This window comes from Mobula birostris, unplaced genomic scaffold (assembly GCF_030028105.1).
Source record: "Mobula birostris isolate sMobBir1 unplaced genomic scaffold, sMobBir1.hap1 scaffold_644, whole genome shotgun sequence".
Classification (NCBI taxonomy): Eukaryota; Metazoa; Chordata; class Chondrichthyes; order Myliobatiformes; family Myliobatidae; genus Mobula; species Mobula birostris.
The window spans coordinates 224,056-236,227 of NW_027278363.1; the positions used below are offsets into that span (position 1 = coordinate 224,056).

General features: G+C 50.0%; 1 protein-coding gene across 1 annotated transcript in view; it reads left to right on the top strand.

Annotated features, from left to right (window-relative positions):
* The window catches only part of LOC140193632 (syntaxin-5-like), a 47,633-nt gene extending 35,472 nt beyond the window's left edge, over nucleotides 1-12,161 (top strand). The window contains exons 6-11 of the mRNA XM_072250791.1: nucleotides 2,466-2,582; nucleotides 2,697-2,753; nucleotides 3,710-3,794; nucleotides 6,530-6,630; nucleotides 9,994-10,115; nucleotides 10,882-12,161. Of these exons, the coding sequence (XP_072106892.1) occupies nucleotides 2,466-2,582; nucleotides 2,697-2,753; nucleotides 3,710-3,794; nucleotides 6,530-6,630; nucleotides 9,994-10,115; nucleotides 10,882-11,041 (642 nt within the window). The 3' untranslated portion in view covers nucleotides 11,042-12,161. The remainder of the gene's footprint in view (nucleotides 1-2,465; nucleotides 2,583-2,696; nucleotides 2,754-3,709; nucleotides 3,795-6,529; nucleotides 6,631-9,993; nucleotides 10,116-10,881) is intronic.
* The last annotated feature ends 11 nt before the right edge of the window (nucleotides 12,162-12,172 follow it).

Consider the following 12,172-nt stretch of genomic DNA (forward strand, 5'->3'; position numbering starts at 1 on the left):
GGAGGGGATGTTTCCTATAGTGGGGGAGTCTAGGACCAGAGGGTACAGATAGAGTGGATGTGGAGGGGATGTTTCCTATAGTGGGGGAGTCTGGGACCAGAGGACACAGATAGAGTCGATGTGGAGAGGATGTTTCCTATAGTGGGGGTGTCTAGGACCAGAGGACACAGATAGAGTGGATGTGGAGAGGATGTTTCCTATAGTGCGGGAGTCTAGGACCAGAGGACACAGATAGAGTGGATGTGGAGAGGATGTTTCCTATAGTGGGGGAGTCTAGGACCAGAGGACACAGACAGAGTGGATGTGGAGAGGATGTTTCCTATAGTGGGGGAGTCTGGGACCAGAGGACACAGATAGAGTGGATGTGGAGGGGATGTTTCCTATATTGGGGGAGTCTAGGACCAGAGGACACAGATAGAGTGGATGTGGAGGGGATGTTTCCTATAGTGGGGGAGTCTGGGACCATAGAGGCAAGGCTGAACAAAGATGAAGAGGAATTTCTTTAGTCAGAGGGTGGCGAATCTGTGGAAATTATTGCTACAGACAGCTGTGGAGGCCAAGTCACTGGCTGTATTTAAAGTGGATGTTGATAGGTTTTTGATTAGTCAGGGCATGATTACGGGGAGACAGGAGAATGGGGTTGAGAGGGTTAATAAATAATCCGTGATGGCAATGTGGAACAGAATTGATGGGCCAAGTGGCCTAATTTATTATCCCTCTCAAACCCATTCTCCAGCCTTCTCTCTCAGCCTTTAACAACCCAGCTAATGAAAAAACGAGCAACTTCCACTTTAAGTATACCCAGTGACTTGGCCTCCACAGCTGAATTCCACAGATCCACCACACTAAAGAAATTCCTCCTCATCTCTGTTAAAAAGTAGGGGGACGTCCCTTCCTGAGGATGTGTCCTCTGGTCCTAGACTGGCCCACTACAGGAAATCTCCTCTCCACACCCACTCTATCTGTGTCCTCTGGTCCGAGACTCCCCACTATAGGACACATCCTCTCCACATCCACTCTATCTGTGTCCTCTGGTCCTAGACTCCCCCACTATAGGAAACATCCTCTCCACATCCACTCTATCTGTGTCCTCTGGTCCTAGACTGGCCCACTACAGGAAATCTCCTCTCCACATCCACTCTATCTGTGTCCTCTGGTCCTAGACTCCCCCACTATAGGAAACATCCTCCCCACATCCACTCTATCTGTGTCCTCTGGTCCGAGACTCCCCACTATAGGACACATCCTCTCCACACCCACTCTATCTGTGTCCTCTGGTCCTAGACTCCCCCACTATAGGAAACATCCTCTCCACATCCACTCTATCTCTGTCCTCTGGTCCTAGACTGGCCCACTACAGGAAATCTCCTCTCCACACCCACTCTTAGTGTGTCCTCTGGTCCTAGACTCCCCCATTACGGGAAACATCCTCTCCACATCCACTCTATCTGTGTCCTCTGGTCCTAGACTCCCCCACTACAGGAAACGTCCTCTCCACATCCACTCTATCTGTGTCCTCTGGTCCCAGACTCCTCCACTCTAGGAAGGATCACATCCACTCTGTCTGTGCCCTCTGGTCCTCGACTCCCCCACTACGGGAAACATCCTCTCCATGTCCCACTCTTATCTGTGCCCTCTGGTCCTCGACTCCCCCACTATAGGAAACAACCTCTCCACATCCACTCTATCTGTGTCCTCTGGTCCTAGACTCCCCCACTATAGGAAACATCCTCTCCACATCCACTCTATCTAGGCCTTTCAGTATTTGATAGGATTCAATGAGATCATTTCCCCCCATCCCCTGCCCTCATTCTTCTAAACTCCAGTGAGTACTGGTCCAGTCCAGAGCCATCAAAATCTCCTCATATGTTAACCCTTTCATTCCTGGGATCATTCTCATGAGCTTCTTCTGGGTCCTCTCATGGCAGCACATCCTTTCTCAGAAAAGGGCCCAAAATTGCTCACAATACTCCAAATGTATTCTGACCAATGCCTTATAAAGCCTCAGCATTACATTTTTGCTTTATATGCTAGTTCTCTGGAACGGCTTGCCTTCCTCACCGCTGACTCAATTCGCTGTCCATTTGGAAAATAGTCTGTGCCTTTATTCCTTGTACTAAAGCGCATGGCCATATACTTCCCATCACTTTGCCCACTTTCCTAATCTGTCTAAGTCCTTTTGTGCACACTGTGCTTCCTCAACACTACCTGCCCCTCTATCTACCTTTGTATCATCCTCAAAGCCATTAATCCTGTCAATCAATCAGCGACGAGTAACATGACAGGAAGCCAATCCAGTCCGACAATCTCGTACGTGGTACCTCAGGTTCAAACAGAAGGGAAAACGGTGTGCAGCTCAGGGATCCTGGGCTTGTGTGAGTCCCCAAAGGGCCAAACGGCAGGATCCAGGGGGGTTTGTATGGGTTTCCAATGTTCACCACGTCATTCGCTCCTGTCTCCTCCAGGATATCAACAGCCTGAACAAGCAGATCGCACAACTGCAAGACTTTGTCAGAGCCAAGGGGAGCCAGAATGGGCGGCATTTACAGACGCATTCCAACACCATCGTGGTCTCGCTGCAGGTAAACCCACCTACGTCCCTGAACCCACGAGGAACGCAAGCGTCCTGTCCAGACTGAGCCCAGCGGTGCTTGTGCTGAAATATGTTTAACTTGTTCTTTCCTTCCCTCTCGCAGTCCAGGCTGGCCTCCATGTCAAACGACTTCAAATCGGTCCTTGAAGTGAGGACAGAGGTAATGGACATTGCTTTTCCTGTAGCGTGTTTAGTGTGCCGTGACCAGGAATGGCGGGGTCTTTGAGACACAAGGAGGGTGCTGGCAGAGAAAGCAATAGAGTTAGGTACAGGAATCTCAGGTCCCACACCGCCAGGTTCAGGAACAGTTATTACCCCTCAGCCATCAGGATCCTGAACCAGTGAGGATAACCTCAACTCTGAACTGATTCCATCGGGAAGGAGGTACAGGAACCTCAGGTCCCACACCGCCAGGTTCAGGAACAGTTATTACCCTCAACCATCAGGCTCCTGAACCAGAGGGGATAACCTCAACTCTGAACTGATTCCATCGGGAAGGAGGTACAGGAGCCTCAGGTCCCACACCGCCAGGTTCAGGAACAGTTATTACCCTCAACCATCAGGCTCCTGAACCAGAGGGGATAACCTCAACTCTGAACTGATTCCAGCTGGAAGGAGGTACAGGAGCCTCGGGTCCCACACCACCAGGTTCAGGAACAGTTATTACCCCTCAACCATCAGGCTCCTGAACCAGAGGGGATAACCTCAACTCTGAACTGATTCCATCGGGAAGGAGGTACAGGAATCTCAGTACTCACACCGCCAGGTTCAGGAACAGATATTACCCCTCAACCATCAGGCTCCTGAACCAGTGTGGATAACTTCATTCACCTCAGCTCTGAACTGATTCCACACCCTACAGACTTGCTTTCAAGGACTCTAGAAATATTTACTATTTTATTCATTATTTGGACAGTTTATCATCTTTTGCACATTGGGACACGGGTCACTGCTTAGGCTGCTGTCTGTGGGACGTGGGTCACACGGCACTGTATGGGGTGGTATGGACAAGGAGAACAGGACCAACATGATTCAGTGTGTAAGGAGTGGGAATGTGGAGTAAACACTGGGGTCATTTTATCTTTTAAAGTTAATTGTTCTCTCCCCGACCAACAGAACCTCAAAATGCAACGGAACAGGAGAGAACAGTTCTCACTAGCCACGGTATCCAGTCTCCCTCCTTCAGCTGCTAATGGTTATGGTAAGCACCTTGCATTCTCGATTGTCGCACGTCAGGGAGCGATGAACCTTGGTCATTGTTCCTCTCAGGGCAGATTTCTGGCCGTTGTGGATAAGGGGAGCCAGGAGCAGCGCTGAGGGATTTTCAGGGTTGCCTGGTGTATCTGGTGTGACCTTCTCCACCATCTACAATGGGACTGTACCTAGGGATCGCGCTCTCCATGAGTCCCGTGTCCACTTATTCCTTTCCTTTGATATCTATTCTGGCACTTAAACCTGCAAGTGGGACAAGTGCTACACCTCGCCCTCACCGTCATTCAGGGCCTCAAACTCTCCTTCCAGGTGAGGCGACAATTTGCCTGCCGGATTTTTGGGGTTGTCTCCTGTATCTGGTGTGACCTGTCCTACAACAGTGAGACCTGCCGTAAATTGGTGGCCTGCCTCATCCGCCATAAAAGGTGGGATTTCCTGGAGACCACCCCTTTCAATTCTGCTTCAGATTCCAATTCTGACATGGTGAGGCAACATTCAGGTTGGCAGAGCAACGCCTCTTATTCTGTCTGAGTGGCCTCCAAACTGATGGCATGAACAGTCAATTTTACAGCTTCTGATAATATCTTCCCCCTTCCTCTTCTCTTCTCACCTGCCCGACACCACCCTCTGGAGCACCCCCCCCCCTTTCCTTTCATGGTCCACTCTCAGCTTGTCAGATTCCTCCTTCAGTGCTTTACCTTTTCCACTATCACCTGCCAGCTTCTACTCCTTCCCTCGCACCCCCCCGCCACCTTATTCTGGCCTCTGCCCCATCCTGATGAAGGGTCTCAACCTGAAACGTCAACGTTCATTCCCCTCCGTAGATGCTTCCTGACCTGCTGAGTTCCTCCAGCATCTGTAGGATCTCTTGTGGTTCGAATGAGGCTCAGCGGCCTTTATACCAGTGTCCAGATGCTGGCGAGCGAAGTGAAGGAGTGATTGTTTCAGGGAATTGGGCTAGAAAAGATCAGGAGTGAAAGCAGCATTTTGTCATTGTACATGTGTGGAATAACGTTGTGCTGGCATGCAGGACCAGTTCAGCTAACTCCCTCCCCTGAAAGCAGCGTTTTGTCATTGTACATGTGTGGAATAACATTGTGCTGGCATGCAGGACCAGTTCAGCTAACTGCCTCCCCTGAAAGCAGCGTTTTGTCATTGTACATGTGTGGAATAACGTTGTGCTGGCATGCTGCTCCCAAACTGTCAGTTCATGTCTACATCGCAAGAACAAACCCTCCCACCCATGTTGTGTTCTGTTGGCGTGCTGTGTTGGCACAGGACTGGGCGGTGACTCTCACAGGCTGCCCCCAGCGGTGTTGGTGAACACAAACTATGCATTTCACTGTATGTTTCCACCTACATCTGAGTCAATGCCTGCACATTCCTGTCAACTGCACCCTAAACCCCCTCCCCAGAGGGCTCCACACTGGGGTCAATGAGCCTCCTGACACGGACGCCCTGGGGATGTGGGAGCAAACCGGTGAGGTGACAGAGGTCGCCATAGGGCAGCAGCTCTGCTGATTTGGTCTGAGTCTTGCCCCCATCGCCCTGAAAACTCCCGTCACACCAAAGTCCATCCATCTTGATTCCAAGCCATTAATTGATCTTCAGCCACAACAGGTTGGGGCTGACGGGAGCAAGGAGTTCCAGGTCTGCCACCACTCTTTGGGGAAGAAGTCACTTCTTCATATGGGGCTCTCGACCAGGAGGGTGGATGGAGGTGCTGTGGCGCTGGTGAAAGTGTCCAGTAGTCGGGATCTACTGTTGTCAAATCTCTGAACTGTTTTCACAACCTCTTACCTCTACCTCTGTCGGCCACGTTATGTCACCTGAGACTTTCACACAGTACTGTGTTTGTCAATGTGGAGCGGAGAGCGAGTTTGTAAATCTGGCGGGAGCAAAGTATGTTGGGGATGGTGAGGGTGGAGCACTGTGGGAGGGGTGAGGGACAGGGGGCAGAGAAGGAGTGTCAGGGGTGGGTACAGACACACCCAGCCCTGAGACACCAGGCAAGGTCATTTGATTCCAAACAATTGGTTTATTGATCATTACAGAATGTCTCTCTGGTGCTTCCTGCTCCCTCCCCTCTCCCTTCCCCTTTTCCCAATCATGATTCCCCTCTCCCTGCCCCCTTCCCACTCTCAGTCCACAATAGAGACCCAGATCAGAATCAGGTTTATCTTCACTCACATGTCATGAAATGTTTTTTTTTTGTGACAGCAGTACAGTGCAATAATAAAATTACTACAGTACTGTGCAAACATCTTAGGCACCTGAGCTGTATATATGTGTGCCTGAGAGTTTTGCTCAGTTCTGTATTACTACCATGTACACTGTTAACTCTGAGCTTTATGTCAACAAGGAACTTTACTGCACACATTTAAATCTATCTCCTCTCATCCTTAACCAGTGCCATCCAGTTTTAGACACCCCTGCACTGGAGAGAAAGACTGACATTATCCACATCCCTCATGGTTTGATAAGCCTCCGAAGGGTCACGCCCTCATGCTCCCAATGTTTTCAATAAAGTCACCGCAGTACTGTGTTGCTGCGGCTGGATGCTATCCTCTGGATCGCCAGTGGACCCCGCTCCCCTCGGTCCAATGTCACACTGTGATCTTTGGGCCAAGCTTGGCACAAAGCCGAGGAGTCATTTTTATCGTCAATGGCGGCAAGATGCCTGGCGATAGCTGACTGCTGGCATCTCGCTCTTGCCGTCCGCAGGTGGGTCGGTGCTGCTGAAGGATGACGCACGCAGCTCGGGGGATGTCGCCATCGACATGGACGCCAGGTCCAGCCAGCAGCTGCAGCTCGTCGACGAGCAGGTAAGGAGGTTCGTGCCTGGCCTGTGAGACTGCACCTATCCCACACCCAGATGGACTTCGGTGTTTAAACCTAAGGTTCTTTTGGAAGTCAGGAACGAGGCACAAAACATGTTGCTTCATGATAGAACTGGGAAAGAGGAGCAGAAGCTATTAGCCAAAGGCTTAAAGACAAGTCTGCTTTGTACTTATCTCACAACGTCCTTTATAGCTGCCTCATTTGTTATGTGCCATGTCGTATGACGTGGACCATCATAATTGTTCTGGCAAATTTTTCTGCAGAAGTGGCTTGCCATTGCTGCCTTCTGGGCAGTGTCTGGTGTCAGTGGTTGCAGAACCAGGACTTGTGATCTGCACCGGTTGCTCATACGACTGTCCACCACCTGATCCCACAGCTTCACATGACTCTGATGGGGGGCTAATCAGGTGCTACACCTTGTCCAAGGGTGAGCTGCAGGCCGGTGGAGGGAAGGAGCACCTCACGCCTCCTTTGGTAGAGATGTACCTCCACCCTGCCACCCAGGTGAGGGGTACGGAGAGACCTTTGCCACTGAGACTATAACCAGAGGTCATGGGTTAAGGTTGAAAGGTGAAATGTTTAAGGGGAACATGAGAGGTGATACTTCGCTCAGAGGATGGTGAGAATGTGGAACGAGTTGCCAGTGGAAGTGGACGTGTTTTTTATTTCAACGTTTAAGAAGTTTGGATAGGAACATGGATAGGAAGGGTGTGGAAGTTTGGACAGGTATGTGGCTGGGAGGGTGTGGAAGTTTGGACAGGTACATGGATGGGAGGGTGTGGAATTTTGGACAGGTACGTGGATGGGAGGGTGTGGAAATTTGGACGGGTACGTGGATGGAAGGGTGTGGAAGTTTGGACGGGTACGTGGATGGAAGGGTGTGGAAGTTTGGACAGGTACATGGATGGGAGGGTGTGGAAGTTTGGACAGGTACGTGGATGGGAGGGTCTGGAAGTTTGGACAGGTACGTGGATGGGAGGGTGTGGAAGTTTGGACAGGTACGTGGATGGGAGGGTCTGGAAGTTTGGACAGGTACGTGGATGGGAGGGTCTGGAAGTTTGGACAGGTACGTGGATGGGAGGGTGTGGAAGTTTGGACAGGTACGTGGATGGGAGGGTCTGGAAGTTTGGACAGGTACGTGGATGGGAGGGTGTGGAAGCTGGTCAGTGGGAGTAGGCAGTTTGAATGATTCAGCGCAGAGGAGATGGACTGAAGGCCCTGTTTCTGTGCTCCAGCTTTCTTTAACTCTAGTAGCAGATGGCTTACATACAAGACACTAAAGATGTTTAAAGTGACGCTACTTTGTGTTGAGCAGAGATGAGAAAAACTCCATTCAAAATTATATTGATAAAATTACTCAGTTAGTCAATACTGCAGTAAAAATGAACCAATGGGGAAAACACTTATTCACTAAATGCAGAACATATAGGCTCCCAGAATTATACCCTTCATAACCAGGAGAGGCATATTAAACTGTTATGCCTAAAATACAAGAGGATAATTAATTGTTAATCTGCAAAGAAAATAACAATTAAACAGTCTAAACTGAAAATTAAACAGTCTGATCCAACCCCACACCCCATCTGTCCACTGGAGGTCACTGCCTTCTGTTGGGATGGATGGAAAGTTGAGGCTTTCTTTATAAAGCGCTGGTGAGTATTGTGCAAACACGAGGAATTCTGCAGATGCTGGAAATTCAAGCAACACACATAAAAGTTGCTGGTGAACGCAGCAGGCCAGGCAGCATCTCCAGGAAGAGGTACAGTCGACGTTTCGGGCTGAGACTCTTGCAGGTTTGGGCCCCTTTTCTAAGAAGGGATGTGCTGGCATTGCACAGGGTTCAAAGCAGAGTGGTCCCAGCAATGAAAAGGTTACCGTATGAGGAGCGATTGAAGCCTCTGGGTTTGTACTCACTAGAATTCGAAAGAATGAAGGAGAGGATCTCATTGAAACCTCTCAAAATGTTGAAAGGTCTCTAAAGAGTGGATGAGGAGAGGATGTTTCCTATAGTGGGGGAGTCTAGGACCAGAGGGCACAGATAGAGTGGATGTGAAGAGGATGTTTCCTATACTGGGGGAGTCTAGGACCAGAGGGCACAGATAGAGTGGATGTGGAGAGGATGTTTCCTATAGTGGGGGAGTCTAGGACCAGAGGACACAGATAGGGTGGATGTGGAGAGGATGTTTCCTACAGTGGGGAGTCTTGGACCAGAGGACACAGATAGAGTGGCTGTGGAGAGGATGTTTCCTATAGTGGGGAGTCTCGGACCAGAGGACACAGATAGAGTGGATGTGGAGAGGATGTTTCCTATAGTGGGGGAGTCTAGGACCAGAGGACACAGATAGAGTGGATGTGGAGAGGATGTTTCCTACAGTGGGGAGTCTAGGACCAGAGGACACAGCCTCAGAAAAGGGAGATGTCCATTTAGAATTGAGATGAGGAAGAATTTCTTTAACCAGAGAATCATGGATCTGTGGAATTCGTTGCCACAGGTGGCTGTGGAGGCCAGTTATCTGGTATATTTGAAGTGGAGGTGGATAGGTACCTGATTAGTCAGGGTATGAAGGGTTATGAGGAGAAAGCAAGAGAGTATGGTTGTCAGGTAAATGGATCAGTAATGATGAAATGGTGGGGTAGACTCAGTGGCCTAACTCTGCTCCCATTTCTTATGTTCTTACACCAGGCAGATTTACAACATTCACAGAATGATGGCCAGCCACCTGGTAACAGTGGTGGGACACCACAAACCACTCTGATGTGCAGCATGCTTCGTATGAAAGCACAAAGTTCATTCCTCTCATTTCGACTCCCACTGGAGTTTCTCCTCTCTCTGTCTCCAAGGGACACACAATGGCCCTTGTTAGTCTTTTCCCACAGAAGTCTGTTTTATGTTACGTGCCAGTCGACTTCCATGTTCCATCCTGTGTTTCCGATCTGATTCACATTTAATAATCACATGTACATCGGAAAAAGTGCAGTTTGCATTCGCAACTTCACCGTGGTAGCGTCGCGGCTAGTGCAACGTTATTACAGCTGGGGGCGTTGGAGCTAGGAGATCAGTTCCAGCGTCCTCTGTAAGGAGTTTTTATGTTCTCCCCGTGGAATGTATGGGTTTCCTACCGGTTAGGAGGTTAATTGAGCATTGTAAATTGTCCTGTGATTAGACTAGGGTTAACTCGGGGATTGCTGTGGGCAAGAAGGGCCTGTCCATTCTCTGTCTGTACATCAGTAAATCCTAGATTCATCCGCTCACCTACAGGTACACGCCTGGGGAACCCAGACCATGCTGCCCACTCGTGGAGCCTCGGCAGGGACTAGTCCGTGTAACTGCTGTTGTTTCCCCGCAGGATTCCTACATCCAGAGCAGAGCAGATACCATGCAGAACATTGAAGCCACGATCGTTGAGCTGGGCTCCATATTCCAGCAGCTGGCCCACATGGTTAAGGAACAGGAGGAGACCATACAGAGGTAGGCGTCAACTGTTCTGTGTGTCCTGTACTGTCCATACTGCACCAACCGCTGCCACTGGGCTATAGACGTGCAGGAGCAATGTGTAGTTAAGTGCCTTGCTCAAGGACAGAACACGCTGCCTCAGCTGAGGCTCGAACTCGCAACCTTTACATCACTAGTCCAACGCCTTAACCACTTGGCCACGTGCCAACTGGGTGTTGACAAGACTGCTAGTGTATCCGCTACTGTGACTGTCTCTGCTCTCCTTTTGGGGGAGGGAACATTGTGGCCAAATTTGCTCTTGGCTCCTCCTGCTTCTATCCTGCTGGCACTGGGGGTGCAGTGGTCTGGGGTATAATCTCGGTTCACGGCAGGCTTGGATCATTCCACCTACCATAGAGTGAGTGTGTGTGTGGGGTCAGGGGATTAAACGTGTTGCCACTGGAAGGGATTAACAGGCACGTGAGAAAGTAGGTTTAAGACACAAAAGGTTCTGCAGATGTTAGAAATTTCGAGCAATGCATAAAATGCTGGATGAACTCAGCAGGTCAGCAAGGAGTTGAAGGCTGTTGGCCTGAGACGTCTGCTGTTTATTCCCCTCTATGGGTGCTGCCCAATCTGAGTTCCTCCGGAATTTTGTGTGTGTTGAGAGATAGTTTACTGAGAGCCAACGTAGACTCTCTATGTTGCAAGGAAGAATGAGGTGCGATAGGTTGAGCGTAGGGAGGATTGGATGACAGCTCTGGTGCACGACTGCGCTTGCTGACCTGTGCTCTATCTACAGGATCGACGCCAACATCGAGGACACCCAGCTGAACGTGGAGGCGGCTCACTCAGAGATCCTGAAGTACTTCCAGTCCGTCACCTCCAACCGCTGGCTCATGATCAAGATCTTCCTCATCCTCGCCGTCTTCTTCGTTGTGTTCGTGGTGTTCCTGGCCTAGAACCAGCTCCTGGACCCCCCCACCTGCGTGCTCTCCTCCGCAGATGGTGCTGAAGGACATGGAAGGGCGCGCAGCGGGATTGACCTTGGAATCCAACTGCGCTGCTGTCTTTGGGGTGTTACTGGTCTCGGCCAGCCACCCCCTTTACCCATTCTCACCCCACCGGTGCCAGCTGTGGCCCGCGATGAGCCAAGAATTCAGGGAGTGTGCAGCAAGCCCACGGACATCAGTTACTGTGACTCCTTCCCTCCCTGGAACTTCAATCTGTCCCTCTCCCCGGCTCTGTTCATAGCATCTTCTTCTCTATAGACCACTGAGCCTTCTGACAGCTGGACCATTTGTTGCTGTTGGAAGTCACCGAGGAGGTGGACTTCCCCAGAGCCGATGGCCATTGGAAGTCACTGTTGGAGGTTAACTTTTCCCCAGCACGGACAGCTGTTCATTCAGACTTCTGGAATTTGCCGACAACCCCTCTTCCAATCTTGACCATCCGTCAACGGCAACTGTATTCCTTATTAAGTCCCAAGGATTGGCACTGAAGGGGCACCTTGAAGTTTGGAGGTTACCAGCAGCTCAAGATGACTAGGGACTGCTGATCTGATGGATTTGAGACTTTGAGCTATACATTCGAGGTCTAATTTAAACTTCATCTTCTCCTCCCTCTAAAATCAAGTTGACTTGTTCTTCACACTTTGATTTTGTAACAGGGACTGGGACAAGACCAGAGACTTTGAGTGGAACCTACCTGGGTCCTCCATCTTTCCCTGAAAAAGAACCCCCCCCCCCCCACAACTGCCACCACCATGTCCCTTGCATTTTATTTTCTATCCTTCACTCTGTGTCAGTAGGCGTCAAAGCTGCTAACTGGTTCTCAAGGTGCCCTGAATTGGAGCCCAGTTAGTAAAAACTGGGTCATTCCATCATGAACAGTGTTTCTGTATTAATGACCTCTCTCTACTGCTCTCTCAGATCCACCCGGTTAGGAAAGTGTGATGGTTACTCGATAGCCAAGGAGATGCCAAGAAAATGAGTCCTGACTCTGTTCCGGATGATTCTGTAAATTGTCTACCTTCAACAAATAAATGTAAGTTAATCTGTTGAGGATTAGCTAACCACGGTCAGTAACAATTT